This window comes from Chionomys nivalis, chromosome 2, assembly GCF_950005125.1.
Source record: "Chionomys nivalis chromosome 2, mChiNiv1.1, whole genome shotgun sequence".
Classification (NCBI taxonomy): Eukaryota; Metazoa; Chordata; class Mammalia; order Rodentia; family Cricetidae; genus Chionomys; species Chionomys nivalis.
In genome coordinates this window covers 22,273,051-22,295,089 of record NC_080087.1, presented here as the reverse complement: position 1 = coordinate 22,295,089, position 22,039 = coordinate 22,273,051, and the positions used below count along the sequence as shown (strand labels likewise).

Sequence of the window (22,039 nt, the reverse complement as noted above, 5' to 3'; positions counted from 1 at the left end):
ATGTCTATAATACATTAATTGAAAAAAATTAATATAATTTCTAAGATGAAAGCTATAGCCACATTATCATGAGATTCTATTTAATTGTTCAAGGTGTGGAATATGGAACGTATTAACTCAGGCAGCTTCTTGATGTTGACCGGGATGAAGGGCAATGTGTCAGCAGGTAGAGGAGCAGTTGGACAGCTGCAAGATAGCACAGGTGGTTGCCTTGGTGACTGGAAACAGGCAGTCCGTAGGTCCGCTACAGCTGCCCTGTCAAGCCTATGACACAACACTGAGTGGCTGAACAACAAAAATGTCTCATCTCACAATCAGGAAGTTCACTCTGGAGTCAAGTTGTCCCCAGGGTAGGTGTCTCCAGAGCATTCAGGAAAGAATCTATTTCTTGTCTTCCTCTTGGCATTCCATGGTTTGCTGACGTTCTTTGGCTTGTGGGTTCATCACTCAAATCTTCATTTTCATCTTCATATTGTGTTTCATTTTGTGACTGTTTCTAAAATCTGCCTTATTATTCTAAGGCCACCAGCCATACTGATTTGGTCTCATCCTTTACCTTATTTTATAATGAAAAATCATTTCCACATGAGATGACCTTGTGAGGTCTCCAACATTGGTTCTGTGGGACAGAGAGATACAGTTCAACAAACCAGAAGGAGGTGCGTGCATCTGGAGAGAATGTTTTAAAACATGGAGGTTAAATGGCCTTGGCTGATTGGGCTTGCCTCGAGAAATGTCTGAATGACATCATTTATGTCAGAGGAGGACACAGGGCAATAGCTAATTTGCAGGGTGGTCAGTAGGAAGACTTCTTGTTTGTAAATATTAGTAACAGCCACATCATCCTGAGAGGTAGCTGAGCTAGAGGCTTCAGTTTAGGAATTCTGATCCATTTGACGGCACAGAGAGCCTGGGGAACTGTAGAAGGAATGTTGCTTCCAGTCTGTGAATGAGAGCAGAGCCTTGCTTCTCTGACATGTGTGAGACCATCAATGGCAGAGGGGCCTGAGAAAGCAGACCTGAAGAGAAGGGATGGTGTGAAGCTATTTTTCCCAGACACAGCAGGTATCTAAAGACAAGGCTGGGAGGATCCCTTCAACTCTGAGAGACTCTTTCAAGAGGTCAGAAGATAAGACTAAAAGTTTCCATATGAGATGCACACATGGTTGGGATCTTGGCCAGTGTAAACCAAGACTCTGGATCAGTACCGAGCACGGGAGAGGGAGATGAATTGGTGAGAAGAACAAAAGGGGGTGGGGGACTCCAGAGAGGGGCCCACAAAAGGGAAGGCAGGTCACTTTGGAGGGCAAAGTGATGGATTTCGCTGGTTTACCTTCTGTTTTATTTGCATCTGCTTGGAAAAAAAATCTACCATGTCTTGGGCATTTGTGAAGAATTACTAGAGAAAGAAAACAGCAGAAATACCAAACAAGGGTGAAACTCACAAAGGTCTGCTTCCCCGAAACTGTTTTTGTCCACTCGTATGAATATAAGTGACACGTGGTGGTGGTCACATAACTCTCAAGGATGGTGGCTTGTAGGTCTATCCTGTTCCATAAGTGGCTTCCTGTCATACTTAACAAAATGATACATTTCCTACTTGGAATTCTCCAGCAATGGAAACACACTACTGTTTTTCTTGACTGTCATTTTGGGCTCATCTGTCTAAGTCTGCGGTCACTCTAATGTCTTAGCAAGTCCATGGGCCTTCAAAGCTGTCTTACAAAGATGATCAAATGAGAAAAACCACATCATTTCCTTTACCAGCTCGAGGGAGAGATCGGCGTACTTGCTCACAAAGCTGAACCTTTCTCACCACAGGTATTCCATTAAAGTGTCAGTGGCCCAGTGCATAACAATCCAGGTCCGCACATCCAAGCCCGATGCCTTCATCAAGCTGCAGGTGCTGGAAAGCGAGGAGACCATGGTGAGCACCCTGGGCAAAGGACAAGCCATCATCCCTGCCTTCTACTTCCTGGGAAGTGAGAGAGCACTGAGCTCCCAGTGTAAGTACCTGCCTGGCGTGTGGGCTGCCTGCATGAACAGATGCTTGTGTTGCTTTGGCATCTAAAAGGCTTAATTTTCAATGGAATTCAAATCTTGACACTGTACTTGACCCCAGTGATGCCTTTGTAATTATGTGTTTAATTAGGCTCCAAAACCCAGTAGATCGGATATGACTTTCTCTTAAAGACTTCTTAGAGAAAATTTCTTATACATGAGACTGCTTTTATTTTTTTAAGATGTATGTATGTATATGAGTGTTCACCTACATGTATGAATGGCCCATGCACATGCCTGGTCCCACAGAGGCCAGAAAAAAGACTTGGATCTCCTGGAAGTGGAGTCACTGGTGGTTTTCAGGTACCAGGTGGATGCTCAGAACTAAACCAGGATCCTCTTCAGGAGTTGCATACAGTCTTAGCTGATGCATCATTTCTCCAGTCCCACATGGACATTCTTTTTTATTTTTAAATTGATTTTTATTGAGCTCTACCATTTTTTTCCGCTCCCCTCTCTGCCTCTACCCCTTCCCTTTAACCTTCTCCCATGGTCCCCATGCTCCCAGTTTACTCAGGAGACCTTGCCTTTTTCTATTTCCCATGTAAATTAGATCCATATATGTCTCTTAGGGTTCTCACTGTTGTCTAGGTTCTCTGGGATTGTGATTTGCAGGCTGGTTTTCTTTGCTTTATGCTTAAAAACCACTTATGAGTGAGTACATGTGATGATTGTCTTGCTGGGTCTGGGTTACCTCGCTCAAAATGATGTTTTCTAGCTCCATCCATTATTTTTTCTGCTATATAGTACTCCATTGTGTAAATGTACCATATTTTTCTATTCATTTTTCACTCAAGGGGCATTTAGGTTGTTTCCAGGTTCTGGCTATGACAAACAATTCTGCTATGAACATAGTTGAGCACATGTCACATGGACATTCTTAATAAATATCTCTAAGACCAGAAAATTTGAAAGGATGCAGTGGGTTTTTTCCTTCTTAAAATAAGCATGTCCTTTAAAATACGCTCTATTCTATAAGTGTATATGTAGCTCATTTAGTCAGTAATACCAATGTCCATCAAATATACTAATATAATATTTCTCCTTTTTAGCTAGCAAGCAAATTCTCTTATCTCATACTTCACCTAAAAAAGAACCAGAAGTAATGACAAAGAAAAAAACCGGGCAAACAGGCCAGAAATCCTTTAAGGGCAGACCTGGGAGTGTGGCGGTAGAGGTAGGTCTGCCCCTGCTGGAAGAAGAAGTTATGAATGTGCCTACTATAGAAGAAAATTCTAGCACACCACAACAGGTACATTAACTGAAAAAAAAAAAAGAATTATTTAGGGCTAGGAAGATGGTTCAGTGGGTAAAATCTCCATATGTGACTCCAGGCTGGGATGCTGAGCCGAGCAGATCCTAGAGCCAGTTAGCCTACACGAATGCAAAGTTCTGCATTCAGTGTGAGACTGTCTTAAAAAAGAAGGCAGAGTGACTGCGAAAGGAACTCAGAACTGACTCTGGCCTCCACGTGCACATGTGGAGACCAAGTGTGCCTAACACACAGGTACACAGGCACACAGAGTGAGCAAACCACATTCAAGTGCACCCGATCCAGATGTGCAGGCACACAGAGTAACCAAATCGCTGTTGTCTATAATTTGGTCATACTGTGTGTCTGTGCGCATGTGCACCTGATCCACATGTACATAGGCACACAGTATGACCAAATCACAGACACCTGCACCTGATCCACATGTGCACAGGCACACAGAGTGAGAAAACCACATTCAAGTGCACCTGATACACATGAACAGTTACATGGAGTGACCAAATATATGCAAAAAAAAAAAAAAAAAACCCACAGACGAATCTAGCACAAAATATAAACAGGGATGATGTCCAAGGTCACACTACATAGACATTATTACAGGCAGATGGCAAACTAAAAAGAAGAATGAATCAAGTGGTTGGGGTCTTAATTATCATGGACACCCAACTGCCCAACTGAGAAGGGAATGAAAGTCTGTTAGGAAGAAGGTAAGTCAGTCAGTGATCCAATTGAAACAGTGCAGCTGAGGAGCAAAATTAGAATCATATCTGGGGATTTGAGACATCTCATTGTAATGTCTTTGTCTTGGTATACCCAGGATATTTTACTACTTCTATATATGTGCCTCTGAGCACCATGTGTGTGAGTATTCCCATACTCATGTGTCAAAGCACACCACAGAAAGCCAGAGGACAACCTCAGGTTGGGCTCCCTGCCTTCTAACTTATTTGTAGCAGGGTCTCTTTGTTGTTTGCTACTGCTCATGCTTGTGTTAGCTAGCCCAGACATCTAGGCAGTCTTCTGCCTCAGGCTCCTTGCCACAGGAGCACAAGGTTACAGCACAGCCACCACACCCAGCTTTAGAAGCATTCTTGAAATTTGAACTCAGGTCTGTGCACTTTCAGAAGTACCTTACTCATTCAGCCATCTCCCCACTTCACTGAGAATATTTTAAAAGATGTGTTTGGGGCTGGAGAGATAGTTGGTGGTTTAGAATGCTTGTTGCTCTGGCAAAGGACACAAGTTTGGTTTCCAGCACCCATGCAGAAGCCCACCTTCAGAGACTGAATCCTCTCTTGCCCAGCAGGCCACCTGCACTCATTTGCACACATGTATAAAACTAAAGTAATTATTTGTAAAAAAGATAAATATTTTGTGATAAAAAACCAATGAGTGCTTCAATAAAAGTCAATGCTTTTAGATATAGACATAAATATGTAGTACTAGCATAATGTAATAGCAAATACATTATTAATAATAAATAGTTTAAAAGCCCTAAGTGTGGAAACATAAGCTAAATAATCTTTTACTTCAAAAGAATAGCAACTAAGAATTTATGAAACATAGCTAACTCGATGAGTTTTAATAAAAACTCTACAAATTATGCTTTGTCAGCAACACCAATGCGCGTTTAGTGAAATACTTACTTCAGTTAATCAGTGAGGCATGGATGATCTGAAACATGAGGCGAGCTAATGCTATGAGAGTTAGAAGTGAGCTGAATAATAACTCACTGAAGGGGAGACAAGGTTCTGAGAAGGATGAAGAAATAAACCAATGAAACATGCAAACAAAACCCCTCCAAATGAATAAAAAATTCACTAGTTTCACATTTTACAATTCTAAAGTATGTATGCTACTCGTAAGACCAAGAAAAACACAGAAGGCATGAATGTACAAACACTTGAAATGGCACAAGATTTCACAGGCATTGAGTAGTATGGACAAGTCTGTGCTTGCAGTTAGACACTGGGGCAGGGGGTAAATAAGGGACTGGTGAGCATGAGAAAGGAGTTTGGCCAAACACATTCATTAGAAAATAATAATCTGAATAAAGAGATAAAGCAATAAAATTACAATTATAATAACTTCAAAGTTTTCTTTGCTAAGTAGCATGTGCCCTGGGAGCTTATGCTCAACCTGCTTTCTCATAGAATCAAGACGACCAGCCCAGGGGTAGCTCCACCCACAGTAGAATGGACCCTCCCACATCAATCACCAACTAAGAATTAAGATAATGCACAGCAGGCTTGCCTGCAGCTTGACTTTGATGGAGGCATTTTCTTACCTGAGGCTCCCATCTCTCACATGACTCTCGCCCTGTGCCCAGTTTGAAGGTACTTATGCATCATGAGGTTCTTCCCTCTGGACCCCAGATTAGGCACACACCAGACCAAAACACCGATTTCCAAGCACAAACAAAACATGAAGAGATCCTTTATTAAGCAGGGCAGGGACAAGATGACTGAGTCCTGAATCCTGAATTGGGCAGAAATAGCAGCAAATAGTTTTTCAAGTGTTAGAGGAAAAAGGGAGAGGTCTGTGTTAGAGGGAGTTAGGGTGTGTTGATAAGTTCTGATTGGTATTTTAATTAGGTTAGTCAAAATAATGAATTTGGATTGCTGGAACTTGGTGTTTTGAGAGTTGTGTCTGTTTGTTCAGTCTCAGGAATAAGTCAGTGGTCAAATAAGGGAGAGACCTTTGTGACTAGCTTTAGGAATGTAACCTAACAATTCAGCATGGGGGAGAGGGTTAAAAGGCAAAACCTTTCAGTGCCCTGTTTGTCATGCCCAGGCCTGCTAGAGCCCTTCACAATTAACATAAAACTAGCCAGCATAAAAAGAAACATTGATTTTTTTTTTAAAAAGAGGTAAAACTGTTAGTTAAAGAAGAAAAGGTAACCTATTAGAGGCTAGAGAACTTGCTTCTCCTTCACCACAGCTAACACTATAAATAAAGGTGGATTCCAGATACGCTGCAGATTTAAGTAGGAAAATTTAATCCATAAATATAATAACAGATAATGCAGGACACTGGCTTTATAACTTGAGTACAAAGAACAGAGACTCCTAGAAGCCAACCTTGTTGGAAAGATCCTCTCAAGCTCTGCAATAATATAAGAAAGCATGGAAATGTCACAGAGATGAGATTTTACTTTATGCCCATTGCACTGATTAACAACTAAGAATGTGGATGACAGAGGCAGTGGCCAGGGTGCAATGTTAAATGCATTTTCACTGTGTGATTTTCACTGTGTGTTAGAGGTTGTCTTTGTTACTGTATTGTTGCTATGAAGAGACACCATGACCAAGGCAACCTATAAAAGGAAGCATTTAACTGGGGGCTCACTTACACATTCAGAGTGTAAGACTATGACATCATGGTGGGGAGCATGGCCGAAGGCAGGCCTGGCACTGGAGGGATGCAAGAGCTAACATCTTCTCTGCAACTTGGAGGCAGAGAGACTGGGCCTGGCATGGGCTTTTGAAAGCTCAAAACCCACCCTCAAGGACACACCTCCTCTAGCAAGCCGCACTTCCTAATCCTTTCCAAAACAATTCTACTAGCTTGGCCCCAAGCATTCACACATATGAGCCTATGGGGACCATTCTTACTCAAACCACAACAGAAAGTGGTGGCAAACATGTATCATTTAGTTAACCTATGATTGTATGATTTATAAAATGACACATTATAAGCCTGACCTAATCCGTCTTTCAGTGCGTTTACTGTATGGGTTTTTTTGGTTGTCCTGACTCATTGCCTTCCCTTTCACAGTGCTACAAGTACATCATACAGTGCTTGGTGATGTTTAACAGCTGGCCTCTCACAGAAACGCAGCAGGTGTTTGTTCAAGCACTAAAAGACTTAGAGAAATTTGATACCAAAGGTATGTTACCCTAAATAATTTAAAAACATTTATTTTATTTTACATGTAAGGGTGTTTTGCCTGCATTTATATAAGGACACCAAGTGTTTGCCCAATGCCTCTGGAGGTCTAAAGAGGGTATTAGATCTCCTGAAACTGGAGTTACAGATGTCTGTGAGCCTCCATGTAGGTGCTGGCAATAGAACCCTTTTCTGCAACAGCAACCAATGTTCTTAATATTAATACTAAGACATCTCTCCAGCTGCACACTTTAAATATTACTCATGCCATTTATATCTTACATGCTTATCACAGAATTATAAAATGTTATCGCTCACAGTGTATAGTCTCTCATATTTTTTATATTGATTATGTTTCAATATTTTTACTATATAATTTATAAAAAATAAAAATATTTCATCATTATAGCCTTGCATGTTTATAAGGTCATGTTTTGTCTACTCAACAAAACTTATGCACCAATTATACTTGTGAACCTTTCAAGAAATATACAGACAAATTTAATGTTTATAAAATTCTATTACCCTTACTTGCTAGGAAAGAGTAATAATAACGATAAACTCTGAAATTAAGACATACATCTTTAATTTCAGCACCCAGGAGGCAGAGGCAGGTGGATCTCGGTGAGTTCAAGACCAGTATAGTTTCCATAACTATAGGTATCTAGGGTTGCATAGTGAAGCACTGTCTCAAAAATGTGTTATGATAAGGATCTATATGTGAATTAAATATTCACAATTGCATGCATAAGTAGAAATAATAGAGAACAGTACAATGCTGTGTATGCTACTGTGCTCAGCAAAGCTTTTGCCTCCCTTCATCCCTTCATCCCTCCGAACTTTCCTTCCTGTTCTCTAGGGATAAATCATAGTGTTAATAAATGTTAAATTATAACCCTGGAGGCTTAGAATTACAGTAGAGTAAAGGATAAGACCCAAACCCTCTGTTTGCCTGTGTGGGCTGTTCCATGAGTTATCTAAATCTCTTAAGACTTGTTTTCATATTATAATCATTTGTTACATCTGTCTTGTATAATGATATAATGAAGATAGTCATGCTACTATTGCTCAAATCAATCCCAAATGCATAGCAAGTAACAGGGGCCACATTACCCAAGAAGAGCTCATGAGAAGAGAGTGACAGTGGTGGAGACATAGGTAAGTGAATCACACAGCTAGGCACAAGCAAGGCTTTGGGTTCAATCTCAGAGGGGGAAGAGAGGAGGGGAATGTCAAAGGAAGGGGGAAAGGAAAGGAAGGAGAGAGAATGGGAGAGAGGGAGGAAGAGGTGGTAGAGAGGAGGGAAGAGAGAGAGGGAGAGGAGGAAAGAGAGAAAGAGAAACATCAACAACCTGATTAAAATCATAAGGGAATCTAGCTAGTAGGGGAAATATGTTTTGAAATACTATCTAATGAGATTTATGTATACTCAATGACAGAAGAGATTGGGGTACACACACACTAGGCTATCGAAGGTAAGACAGCAACGCACAGTTCAGAAATAAATTTAATTTAAACCCCCTGTGCAAAGTGTGACATTAGCAATGTGATTTAAGCCTCTAAAAGGAAAGTCCTCCTGAGATGAGGAGGTGCACTGTAACTAAACTTTGCTGCCTGAAGCTGAACAGGACCAGCTTGTCAACAGGTAGTCCCCCAGCACTTCTTTCCTACATTGATGTACAAGTTGATGTCCTCCAGGGCTTCCTAATTAGAGGCACACACCCATGAGGTCACACATTTTATAACGTTGAGTCAGTGGGACGGTTTCCAGCTCACAGCTTATTCGAGAACATGCTGCCAACACATGCAGACTTAGTGAAAGTCTTGCACACTAAATTAAGCAACCTGATAATGGCTTCATCATATGAATTAATCAACTAGATTTAAAGGGCATAGCATGAATATGGGCAATTTTGACATTTTTATCAGCATCAAGAAGAAATATATAAGAACAAAAGTCTTTGTATTGTATTGAGATTAAATTGGTATCACTCCAAACTTGCTTGTATAAAGATTTTTAATTATAATCTTACCCCAAAACACCACAAATAAAATGAATAGAAAACAAGCAAAAACCCGAGACAATTAAATGCTGCAGATGTTAAGTGTGGTTTTGAAACAAAAAAAAAAATGTACTAACAAGACTAGAGAAACTGAAAAACACATAAAATATGTAGTAAAATAATTTCAAAATAGGAGACATAAATCCTCCCTTTTAGGTAATTATATTCAATGTAAATTAAATGTGCTTTACTACAAAACATGATCCAACTCTATACATTTATAAAAGAGGGCATCTTTTGATTTAAAATATACAAACAGTTTTAAGACAGAAGAATGGAACACACATTACAAATAGCAATCAAATGAATCCAAACAGTTATGTTAGTTATTTTATAATGCTAAAGAGACCACATATTAATAAAATAAAATCGTTATAAACATATGAACCTAACATCAATGCTGATAAAACACATGAGGCAAAACTAGTATTGAAGAAGAAATTGCTAATTCCACAGCTAGTTGGAAATTCAAATACTGCACTTTAAGTGGTGGAAAGAAATTTAAACAGAAAATCAGTAGGATTATAAAATGCTTGAATAATACAGCAAACAAACCTTTCCTAGGAACAGAATTCTCCACTCAGCAGCACCAGAACACATGTTCTTCTCATGACCAATAGAACATCTGGAGGATGCCAACATATACAGTGGTGCCACAAGTCTAAACAGTATAAACCGAGTTTAGATCTGTTTAGCTGAGACTAAACAGATGGGAAGGTATAGAAATAATGCAGCTATGTTCTCTGATCACAAGTGAGGAAAACTAGAAACCAATAAGAGACGAATGTGGAGATTTCATAGATGTGTAGAAAGCAGCATTATCTCAACATAATTGCCTGCATTAAGAACAACCACTGAAGGATGGGGTCTAGAGAGATGGCTCGGGGGCTAAGAACACTTAGTGCCCTTGCAGAGAACCAAGATTCAGTTTCCAGCACCTACATGGCCACCCACAACTGCCTGTAACTCCATCTCTAGAAAATCGTATGCCTTCTGACGTCTGGGGGCACATATATGCACAAGTGTCACATACACAAACACACACACACATACACGCACACTCAGACACACACACACACACACACACCTGCATATAAAAAAAATCTTTTAAAAAGAAAAACTTCAAAGCTAGAGAAGAAAATTAATCCTTAATCAAAAGGAAGGAAATAATAGTAAAGGTTAGAGCATAGATGAATAAATTGTGTATATGCAGTGTATGAAATAAAAGACAAACACAGTGGCTAGTGTCTGATAGTGGCATAATCTTCTTTATAACTTCTATATAAATCCACTGCTTTATATAGACCAATGTTGAGTTATGCTATAATGAATTATACCTTAATTTTATTAAAAAAATTTGACTGGCTCTTAGGAAGCATTTGTTCATTTGCTTACAAGGAAACCAATCCAACCTCTAGATGAAACATGCTTGCCATGTCCCTACAGGAAGTGGCCTTGTCATCATTTTGGCTTTCACTGCTTTCCATTTCCGTGTCTTTTTAGCTCATGTAGAAAAGCATGAAGAACTAGTTACCATAGGAAGCCCAGATTCCCACGCTGTCAGTGAAGGGCAGAAATCTGTGGGGATTTCCAAAACAACGCGGAAAGGCAAAGATAAGGCTGCAGAGAAAGAGAAGTTGGCCAAGGAAAAGCAAACACCTCGCTTTGAACCTCAGGTGGGTCCGATGCGATTCCCTTACTGAACAGACCCTGGTAGCACTTGCTGTCCCTCAGGACAGAGAGGGAGGCAGCAATAGGAAGAAATGAGAACTCACCGTCCTAGACTCCAGAAGTGAGTGATCACTTACATTTGAAAGATCCTATTTCTTAGCTGTGTTGTTGAAGAACCAGAGTTTGGCCGGATCCACAGATTTCTCTCTCAGCACCTTGACAGTTCTCTATCAGTCAAGGTTCGACACTGGGAAAGTTCTATCACCTCATTTTTGAAGTCATTTTAAAGAGTAAAGCTAAAACCCTAGGCTTCAAAAGTAAGAGAGAACTTTCCATCTGAGACTTAGTTCTCATTAAAATACTAAGAAAATCATGTAGGAAGCAAGGTCTTCTCGGTAGTAATGAAACCAAATTTCAGTGAAAACTTATTTAATGGTTGCAACCTTCTCTTCCTCAGTTACATTATTTCAGATGGTTACATTATTACTCTTCTTCAGTTACATTATTACTCTTCTGCACTGCATTCTGCAAGCACACAAGTTTTAACCTTCAGCTTTCAACTTGCCTGCTGGGGTCCTGGAGATCCCGCTTCCAGAGCCTGGTGACTCAAAGCCAGTGAACTATGAAAATCCTTTTTTTCCAAGTTGCTTTTGGTCATGGAACTTATCATATCAACAGGACATACATTCCAGCTTATTAAATAGAAACTGTTGGAGAGAATTTGGCAGAGAACAAGGGTCTCTCTCCTTCTTTGATTGTTCAGGAATAAACTTCTCATATGTAAAAGTCAAAACCCATTTCTGCTCCCTCCAGCCCGTGCAATTGTTTCTTCAGTCATTGAAGTAGTGCTCACTTCTAGAGTGAATCTGTAAATGATCAAGTGTCTTCTTTACAATTTTTGAAGATACCATGAGTAGCCATAAGTATAATTTAAATTTTATTTAAAATTTTTTAGACAGTGTGTGTGTGTGTGAGTGTGTGTGTGTGTGTGTGTGTGTGTGTGCATTCACATACTCATAGGTACCATAGTGCACATGTGGAGGCCAGAGGACAAAATATGGGAGCCAGTTCTCTCTTTCTACCACATCTGCCCTGGGGTTGGAACTCAAGAGTCACAGGTTTGGCAGCAAGCACCCTTGCGTGCTTAACTGGCTAGATTTTATGTCTAAGCCAACACAGCCTAGAGTCATGTGGGAAGTCAGTTGAATAGTTGCCTGTATCAGATTGACTTGTGGCCATGTCTGTGAGGAATCGTCTTCTTCAATGTTTGATGCAGGGTCCAGCCCCCTGTATTTAGCACTATTCCTAGGTGAGTAAGGCTTGGTTAGATATGACAACGAGCTGAGCACTAGCCAGTAGGCAACCTTCTTCTGTGTTTTTTGCTTCAGTTTATGCTTGAGCTATTTCTTGACTTCCTTCCAATAATGGACCTCAAAATCTAATCCTAAATCAACCCTTTGTCTTCCAAGGTGCTTTCAGTCATCACATTTTTTCACATCAACAGAAAGAAAAAAAACCAAACTACAACACCCATCAGCCTAACTTAGACTTTACTGTGTATAATTTGAAGTTAAGATTGCATCAAGTGATGCGCATAAACACTTGTCTTTCTTTCATGCGCATATGATACGTATGAATGTGTGTGTGTGTTTGTGCACGTATGTGTAGGTACATATGTGTTCATGTGCCTGTGGAAGCTCAGGATTAATGTTGGGAGTCTCCCTCAATCACTTTCCACTATGTTCATTGAGGCAAGGGCCCTCAGCTGGATTGGGAATTCATCAACATGGCTACCCTAGCCAGCCAGTTTGCTCTGGGGATACTATCTTTACCTCTGAGCACTGGAATTCCAAGTGGGTTGCTGCGAACAGTCAGCATTGAGCTTCTGAACGCCACTCCTCACCCTTTCCAAGCAAGCATGGTTTATCTGCTGAGACATGGCCTCAACTCCGAAGGCACAAGTCATAATTATACAATCCATTGGCTTCCACAAGTATATACACCGTGTAACTGAAGGTAAAAGTTGTAGACTATGTTCAGAAGCCATTGCTGCCCATTTTGTCACGCCTGCACCAGAGTGCCAGAGAGAACTCGCCACTTGCTTTCAGTCACCACGCTACTTCTGCCTGTCACAGAAGTCAAATAAATACCTCACCCAAGCGGAACTACTTGGTGTTATTCATTTTACTAAAATGTATGCCTGTAGGATTCTTCCACATGGTGGTGTACGACAGTCTTGATTTTTGTTTAGTGCTCAGCAGACAACATAGGAACAGCTGTAAGTTGGTCATTCACCAGCTGATAAACCTTCATGCTATTTACTTCATTTGCTATGGCTGCCGTGAAAATGAACACTGGGCACTCTTACAGAAGTCTTGTGCAAATTATGGTTTGATGTCTCTACGTTAAGTAGCTAACAGTGAAATCACAGTTTAGGCAGTGAATCCTAGAACCCTCCTAGGAGAGAAAAGCATTCCTTTTTAAAACTTATTTTCTCCCCCTAGCCAATACCCACTGCTCACTCTCAGCAAGAAGATCCAAACAAGCCCTACTGGGTTTTGAGGCTGGTTTCTGAACACAGTGACTCAGACTATGTGGATGTGAAAAAGGACACAGATCGGTCGGATGAAATACGAGCCATGAAGCAAGCTTGGGAGGCGACTGAACCAGGGAGGGCTATCAAGGTCACGTGCCGGAAAGGCTGTTCTTACTCTTCCTGGGTAGACGCGGTCTGAGACATGAGCCCTGTCTCAGCCACACGGGATTTCTTTTAGGTGTGGGATTTGGAATTGCATCAGATACTAGCTGAATTATGACATGAGGTGTGCCAAACTATGAGACCCCTCCTCCACCCCCTCATTTTTACATAGCCGAGCAGGGCTGGATCCACAGGTGCCCTGAAAAGCCTCAAGTGAGAGCCCGCAATGTTTATTTTCCTACGAGGATCAGCTTTAGAATAAAAAGTATGTGCTGCCCTCTGGTGGAATTTAAGTGTCTGTGTCACTTTCTCTTATGCAGTGGTTCTCAACCTTCCTAAGTGCTGTGACCCCTTAGTAAGGCTCCTTACATTGTGGTGGCCTCCAATCATAAAATTATTTTATTTGCTACTTTCATAACTGTAATTTTTATACTATTACTAACCATAATGCAAATATTATTGGAGATAGAGTTTGTCAAAGGGGTAGCGACCCACAGGTTGAGAACCACCACCTTATAGTGAAACAGTCATTTTACCTGCACTGTTCCTTTTCCTAATTCAGGGTAAACGAGGCAGATAAAAAATTATTCTGAAACAATTGGATTTAAGATAACATTCTTTGTATATTAGCTTAGCATGGTGGGTTGTGCTCTTTCTCTTCCTTGTTCTCTGTCGTAATCTACAGACTGATGAAATCACAGAGGGCTCTGAATTTTAGTCGAGTTAGTGAGGAGTGGGCCTGATCTAAACTAACTTATTTGTGTTTACTCTTTAATCTTCTGTATTCTCTGAGCACATCAGCTTGCTTCTGTCCGCTCTGTTTGCTGCTTTTCAATGAGCACACAGGATGACTGACGTCTGTCTTCCAGGCTGCACAGGCCCGTTTGAAGTACCTCAACCGGTTCATCAAGAAGCCATCTGATGTCCCTGGCCAAGAAACTTTGTCTGCAAGCCAGACTCAAATTAAAAGCACAGAAGAAGGTCAGTGGAGGCCACCCAACTTCTCAGGCATTTGGCAGGGCCTCCTTAGTGACAAGGAATTATTTCAGAGTTTCTGGTACTCAGGATGGTGAAAGGCCATGGGGCTTCACATCAGGACATGAATAGCCTTTTGATTATCAAACCGCTTGTGCTTTCTCTTCTAAGACTCACATGCCCGTTCTCCACACATGAGCAGAGGTGATTTTCCCTAATTAAGCAAAGTTGAAGGATATGGTACGGTGGCACTCACCTGAAATCCCAGCATTTGGGAGGTAAAGGCAGGAGGCTGAGAAGTTCGTGCCCACCCTCAGCTATAGAGTGGATTCAGGGCCAGCCTGGGCTACAGGAGAGTCTGTCTTGAAAAGGAAAAAAAAGATAAGGAAAAGATGGAAGCAGAGATGAAACGAGTGGTTACTCAGTGTGATGGTAGTCATGTGGAATTGGAGGCGGTCCTATTACTGCCATAAACTTGGCTCCTTCTTAAGAAGAATAAAAATAATAATAAGATAGTCATAATGACGATAACTACTTATATGGAACGTTTGTCATGGCTTGGAAACTTGCATTTCTTAAATTACAGTTGACCCTAGTGTCCAAAGGTTATCACTCCCAAGACCTACAATGTCTATCAAAATACACAGGCATTCTAGACCCTTCTAGGACATGGTGATGTCTTTGCATTCAATCTATGCACATTTTCTACATGCTTTAAATTATCATCATAATTCTTATAATCATAATTCAATCTAAGTGCTTTATAAGTAGTTGTTATGCTATATCATTTAGAGAATATAAAGGCAAACAATGTGTATATGTATGTGTATATATATATTTATGTATATGTGTATGTTCATCACCAGTAAAACTAACATAGAACTAACTACGCAGTAGATAACAAAATAACATTTTCAACTACATATTTCAAATTGTTTAGTACTTATTATGCTATGTGTTTGTGCATGTGCATGCTGGAAGGATGGTCGCCACACTACACGTATAGAGGGCAGACAACTTTGCTAGTCAGTTTTTTCCTCTACATGGACCCCAGGAGTTGAACTCAGATCACTAGACTTACATAGCAAGCATTACTTTACCCTCGTGGGCATCTGTCATCCTTTAACCATATATGTTTAAAATGCTGTATTAATTTATTAATTTTTATGTTTTTTATGTTATGTGTGTGTGTGTTTTCCTGCATGTATGTTTACATACCACATGTGTGTCTGGTGTTCAAGGAGGCCAGAAGACATCATCAGATCTCCTGAAACTAGAGCTATAGCCAGTTGCCATATGGGTGCTGGAATTCAAATATGGGTCTTCTAGAAAAGCACCTGTGCTCTTAAACACTGAGCCATTTCTCCAGCCCTGCCTTAACAAATTCTTGATTAGTGGTTAGTTGACTAAATCCATGGATACAAAGCCCAGTGATACAGAAGACAAACTATATTTTATTTGGCATTTATACACCAACTAATTGATGTACTTCTTGATCTCCAAGGTAGAGAAAATCTCAATAATATTTCTACATTCATGAGAAACAAGAGACCCTACAAGCACTCAGACCTGGCCCTCCTTTGAACCATTTGTCTTCTCGTACATGCCCAACTATATCCAAGTACCACTGCTCTAAACTTATATGGAGGCAGAAGCAATTCACATCCCAAACTCTGCATTCCATTCAAATTAGAATATAATGCAAAGTAAATCACCTACAATGGATGAATAAATAGGAGAAGAGTGCATGGTTAACATGAAATTTAGGGTTGGTTATTATGGTTTCTTCATGGCCTAGAAGTCACTGTTAAAATCACCACTAAGGAAAATCCTCCTAGCTTTAGGATCTTCACAAGTAAGAACCCCCTTCAGTTTTATTTTAAGAAAATTTAATGCCAAGTCTTACTAGTCCCTTCCCAAAGAGAAGTGCCTTGCCTATGTACAGTGGTTCCAATACTTAAAACCTCACTTCTGTCAATATTGTCCCAGTTTCTAAAAGCTTCTGATTATATGTGGCTTTCATATTCCAAGAGGTTGCCAGGCTCACTACACACTCATGCCTACACTAGTCATATCATGCTTTGACACCCCGATGCTGTAGGTTAGACACTACGAAGCTATGAAATTGTGTCTCCAAATCTGAGCTCCTAGAAGCAAGCCTTGTTAGATTTGTTTTGCAAGTGACTTCGCGGAGTGCAAGTTATTCTTTTTCAGGAACGTATACATTATGCTATAGGAGAAGTAGCAGGAGGTGCTGGGAAAGACGCAGACACCAAAGAAGTGCCGCCACCTGCAGCGCCGGCAGCAGGAGGTTTGCTCTGGAAGAAGTGGCAGCTGTCCAAGAGCATCAAGGACCTGTCAAAGTCTTCAGGCAGTGACAGCAAAACGTCTGTAACAGGGAAGGAAGAGAAAGAGCAGAGTGCACCTAAGGAGACTGTTGGTGAGTTCTGATCTGGCTGGTAAGGTAAGATGGACACTTGACTTTGAAACAGCAGTATCCACAGATTATAACACACATGTGAAACTGGGGCTCCCAAAATAGAAAAAAAAAGTGCACCTGTCACAGCTGGCACCACAGCATGGCTCCCTGGGATATTAATCTAGAGTTCTCTCATCGCAACAAGGCCTATAGTAAATGCTGAAATTAGAAAAAAAATACTATTGACTAAGAATTCTTTATCCAGTTAAAAACCATTGTTAAAAACTTAAGTCAAAATGGGAGTACAGTTATAGTTTAGTGGTAGAACTCTTGCCTAGCACATGCAAAGTTCTAAGTTCAATTTAAAGCACTGAAAAAAAGCAAACTTAAAAAGGAGGAAGTGATTAAGGAAAAATAAGTACATCTTCCTGAAGACAAACACCAATAGATGTGAGTCTAGAATAGATGGTTTAAAATAAGTGTCTGGATTAAGATAAAATGACCCCAGAAAGTAATTCAGATCCACAAGAAAAGCTCATTATGTAGATATATGTCTGAAGAAATCAGAATCGTATTTCCAAATTTTTAATTGATTTGAAAGTAATTGGAAAACTGTACTGGTTGGCTTCTGACACATAAGCAGCATGCCAATAGTAGTACAAATGGTGGCTGAGGAAAAGGAGCTGTGTAAGAAAAACGTATTATCTCCTGCTTTCACGAATACCAATGTGATCTGAATAGTGGGAAATGCAAGTGCTTATTATAAAAACTATTCTCAAACAAATGAAAATGGTAGCATAACATAGGGAAACCATCAAACATGGGCAAGGCTAAGAGGGGAGTCTTTAAGGATGAACGCCACCTTCCAAAAAGTATGATCGCTACAGCTCATGGGGCAGGAGTACTGAGAACAAAGGCAGCTCAAATTTACAAAGAAAGAAGTAAAAACCAGAGCAGAAATAAATGAATTAGAGACTGAAAATCAAAATATGAATGAATACCTACACTTGACTTTAAAAAGGGGGGAGGACTCAATTAAGCAAAAATAGGATGTGGAAAGAAAGACATTAAAATTAACAGCAGAGAAATACAAAAGTGGTGTTAGTGATTATTATGAACAACTGTTTGCCGGCAGTGACCTAAAATAGATAGGCAAGTTTCTGGACACGCAGCTTACAGAGATGATGAGGGCCTGGGCTGGGGGACAGCTCAGTAGGTAAAGTACTTGCTATGGAGCAGAAGGACCCTAGTTCAGGTCTGCCCCTCGCGTGCGTGGCAGCTTGGAAACATGTGGATCCCTGAGTTCACTGACCAGGGAGTCTACTGAAACAATGAGCTCTGGGCTCAGCAAGTGACCATGTCTCCAAAGGTAAGGTGGACAGCCATAGTGGAAGCCTCCTGTTGAAGAAGCTTCTGTATGCTTCCCTACACACACACACACACACACACACACCACACAATTTAAAATAAAATAAATCTGTAAAAGCCCTGACAAAGCAAATACAACAACACATTAAAAATATTATTCACTATGATCAAGTTGGATTCCCACCAAGGATGTAAATATAATTTAAAAGATTATTAAATTGGATATGCCACATAAACAGAATAAAGGGCAAGAACTCAGGGAGGCTGGGCCAAAGTCAGTCTGTCAATCAGAAACTTGGTCCTGTGATAACTAAGCCATCCATACAGGGTTTCACGGATCCATGCACAAGGATGAATGCCTGGTGGCCTAATTCACTAGCTCTAGAAATTCTGTATAGGTATATTTTGTTTGACACAGTTTTTTTCTAATATCCGTAAGATTTGTTATTCTTCCTCTTGCCCAGTTGCTCTGGTAAGCCCTTGCAGACTATGTTGAATGTGACGAATGTAAGCATCCTTGTCTTATTCCAGACCTTAAAGATAGTTTTTGACTTTTTTTTCTGTTCAGTAATACTAGAATTGGTATCCATATGACCTATGTCTTACTTGAGAAATGGCCCATGAAGTAAGAAAAGGCAAGCAAAGGAGGCAATCAGGGAAGACGACACCATTACTTTCTGGAAAGCCATCAGTAGGATCAGTAGTTGAGTGGGTGATGAATGAGAGAAAAAGCAGCCGTGCCTGGAGCCTTTCTGGGTCAGAGAATGTTCTCTCAATGATATGTCAATCCACGGCTCCTTACAGTTATCCAAACCCATACAATATTTCCAACCTAGAGTAAACACTAAAGTAAACAATGGTGTTTGGGAGATGGTGGCCCTTGGGAAATATCAACAATGGGGAAAGTTGTGCATGCATTGGAGAAGGGTTAAATTGAGTAACTCCAGTAACGCTGTGATTCCAAAACTACTCTTAGAAATAAGAATTGAAAACATAGAGAATGAAATGGAAAGATTTTCTTCTTTGTAATTACAACTTTTATCATGATCTTAATCACAGTCACTTTGGGTAGAGGGCTAGAGTTGGGTTAGTGAGATAAAGTACCTGCTTGCCATGTAAGCCTGACCATCTGAGTTCACTGCCTGCCACAATAAAGTCAGATGCAGTGTCGTGTGTCTGTCCTCCTGGTGCTGCTGGAGATGGGAGGTGGGCATAGAACGGGTTGGAGGTTCGCTGGCCAGCTGGCCGTAGTGTGATGTACAGCAGCAGCAATAAGAGAAATCCCGATTTACCAAGGTTGAAGGTGAGAGCTGACTCCCAAAAGCCATCCTCTGCTCCCCCGCCCCCGCTCCGTGCATGCACCATATGCATGCTAGCACATCAAAAGAAAGAAAGAAAGAAACAAATAAAAACTTACTGTGGTTTGAAAATCCCTTAAGAGGTTAACTGCCATTATTTTACCTCGTGACCCAACTCATTCCTGCTTATAGGAGATGTTTAGGAAACAAACCTAGGTTGACCAATGTAGACTAATGACTGGCCTGCCCGGAGCTTCTGGGGGAAGGAACACTCTGACTATGGAAGGACAGGAACCGGTCTGAATTATGCAAATGTCTTAAAACTGGGTTTTATGGTGATCCAAGAACCTACTAGATTTATTTTAAAAGTATTGCATGTATCCTTCAGATGAGGTAGGTTTTTTTGTTCGTTTTGCTTGAAAATGATGCTCTCTTTTTATTTTAAAGACGTAGTGGTCTGGAAAAGTCAAAAGGTCATTATCATCCAAAGGCTAAAATTCTTTATGTAGCTCCCTGTGGGTGTATGGAGTAAAAGTTGGTCCTTTGATCTTCAGTGTATTCATTTTATATATTGTTCAATCCAGAGAAAGGTGTAATAACACGTCTTATGTACATTTAAATTCCAACTCCCATAGTGTTCAGCATGATTTCCAGACATTTTTCAAGCTTTTTCAATTTTGGATCATTTAATTTGCTTACAATGAAACTTTGCAATTTAAATAAGAGGCTATTTTCCTCCCTCATTTAACTGCAAATAGGAAAGAATTTGTTACTATTCTGATGTTGCATATTCATATTTTTACCTCTTTTACTTAGCTATAGACAAATTTACACAAAAGGATAAATATGAAATAAAATTCATAAGTGTTTTTCAAAAAATAGTAACAAAAGTACAGGATTGTTTCTTAGCAGAAAGCATTGTTTTCAACCAGAAGGAAATATAATAGCGATTTAGCTATTTACTTCTGGAAGCCTGTGCTTGCTTTCCAACAGTACCTCGTCCACGATCTCAGACAGTTCTGGAAACGTCCCCACGACTCATTCGAAAAGCACTAGAATTTGTGGACTTCAGTCATTATGTACGGTGAGTTTTTAGCAAAAATGATTAATGCAGACAAGTGTGTTTATAAAATCTTAGATATAGCCCCAATTGGTAATTGCTAAGTAACTGAAAAGTTGAAATTAAATGCTTAATATGTCTTCATTTTGTTTGTCTTTAAAGCTACAAGATTATTCATCTTATATTTCTCAAATATTTTATTACATTGATTATCAACTCTTTTAAGTGACTTTTGTAAAAAATCTGAACCTACATAAAGTTCTCATACTTCCCACGACTAGTATTTAATGAAGTCACATTTTCTTCAGAGCTTAGTAATAGGATCAATAGAGCTTGTTGCGCATGTTTTTGTTTGAGAATGTCATCTCTTGTGAAATTGATAAATTTAGATGTAAAACCCACACAATTCTCATAGTTTTGAAACCAGTTTCATAGTCACCTTATCTAATGATTTATCAGATACTTCCCATAATATTTTCTAAAATATCAATGAGTCAATATACAGTACCTAACCCAATTTTTAAAAATTAATCTTTTATTCCACTAACTCTCATGTTTAATTTGATTCAGCCCAGCTCACTGTTAACACAATTCTAAATTAATTCACATTCTGAAGTATTATTTACTTTCAAACTCTCAAAAATGATGCTCTTATTTCATCTGACATTTGATATCAAGGAAAACAAGTGACGAGCCTGTGCTGCAAACAAAGGAACTGAACAAGCAGCAAGCAATGCAGAAGGCAGAAGAATTCCACCAGTTCCGGCAGTATAGGTCCCGAATCCTTAGCATCAGAGACATTGATCAAGAAGAACGTCTTAAGCTAAAGGATCAGCTTCTAGAAACATATGGAGAGATGCGGGTAAGTCTAGCAGCACCTCTGACCACATCTGTAAGGTTCCTTTGTAACAGGAAAAAGAAAGCAAAGTTACACATCTGAGTAGAAAGAATTCATAGTATCCGACTCTGAAGTTCATCACCTCCCAGAAAGGCTGGGCATCCATCCATAGATCTCCTTTCACTCACCGCCTCCTTAAATCCCACTAGCCTATCATAATAGGAATCTATCTTAAGATGGAATGAATGTGAGAGAGGACGAAACACTATTTGTGAATGTATAAAATTACAGGGTGAGCACTCGTGACCTGAGTTGAGACAGGCAGACCCAATGCTGGCTGTCGAAAATGCGTTAGAATCTGCCTGTTTACTCATAGCATCTTCGCAGGATATCCCACAAGCCCAGCAGGCCGGCACCACGGACATTA

At 40.1% G+C, this 22,039-nt stretch overlaps 1 protein-coding gene across 1 annotated transcript in view; it reads left to right on the top strand.

The window, feature by feature from the left end:
* Positions 1–22,039, top strand: part of Adgb (androglobin) — a 115,138-nt gene that overhangs the window by 89,652 nt on the left and 3,447 nt on the right. Inside the window, exons 26-34 of the mRNA XM_057761945.1 lie at positions 1,822–2,006; positions 3,114–3,313; positions 7,112–7,223; positions 10,789–10,961; positions 13,461–13,640; positions 14,524–14,635; positions 16,866–17,069; positions 20,708–20,798; positions 21,453–21,636. Coding sequence (XP_057617928.1) covers positions 1,822–2,006; positions 3,114–3,313; positions 7,112–7,223; positions 10,789–10,961; positions 13,461–13,640; positions 14,524–14,635; positions 16,866–17,069; positions 20,708–20,798; positions 21,453–21,636 — 1,441 coding nt within the window. The remainder of the gene's footprint in view (positions 1–1,821; positions 2,007–3,113; positions 3,314–7,111; positions 7,224–10,788; positions 10,962–13,460; positions 13,641–14,523; positions 14,636–16,865; positions 17,070–20,707; positions 20,799–21,452; positions 21,637–22,039) is intronic.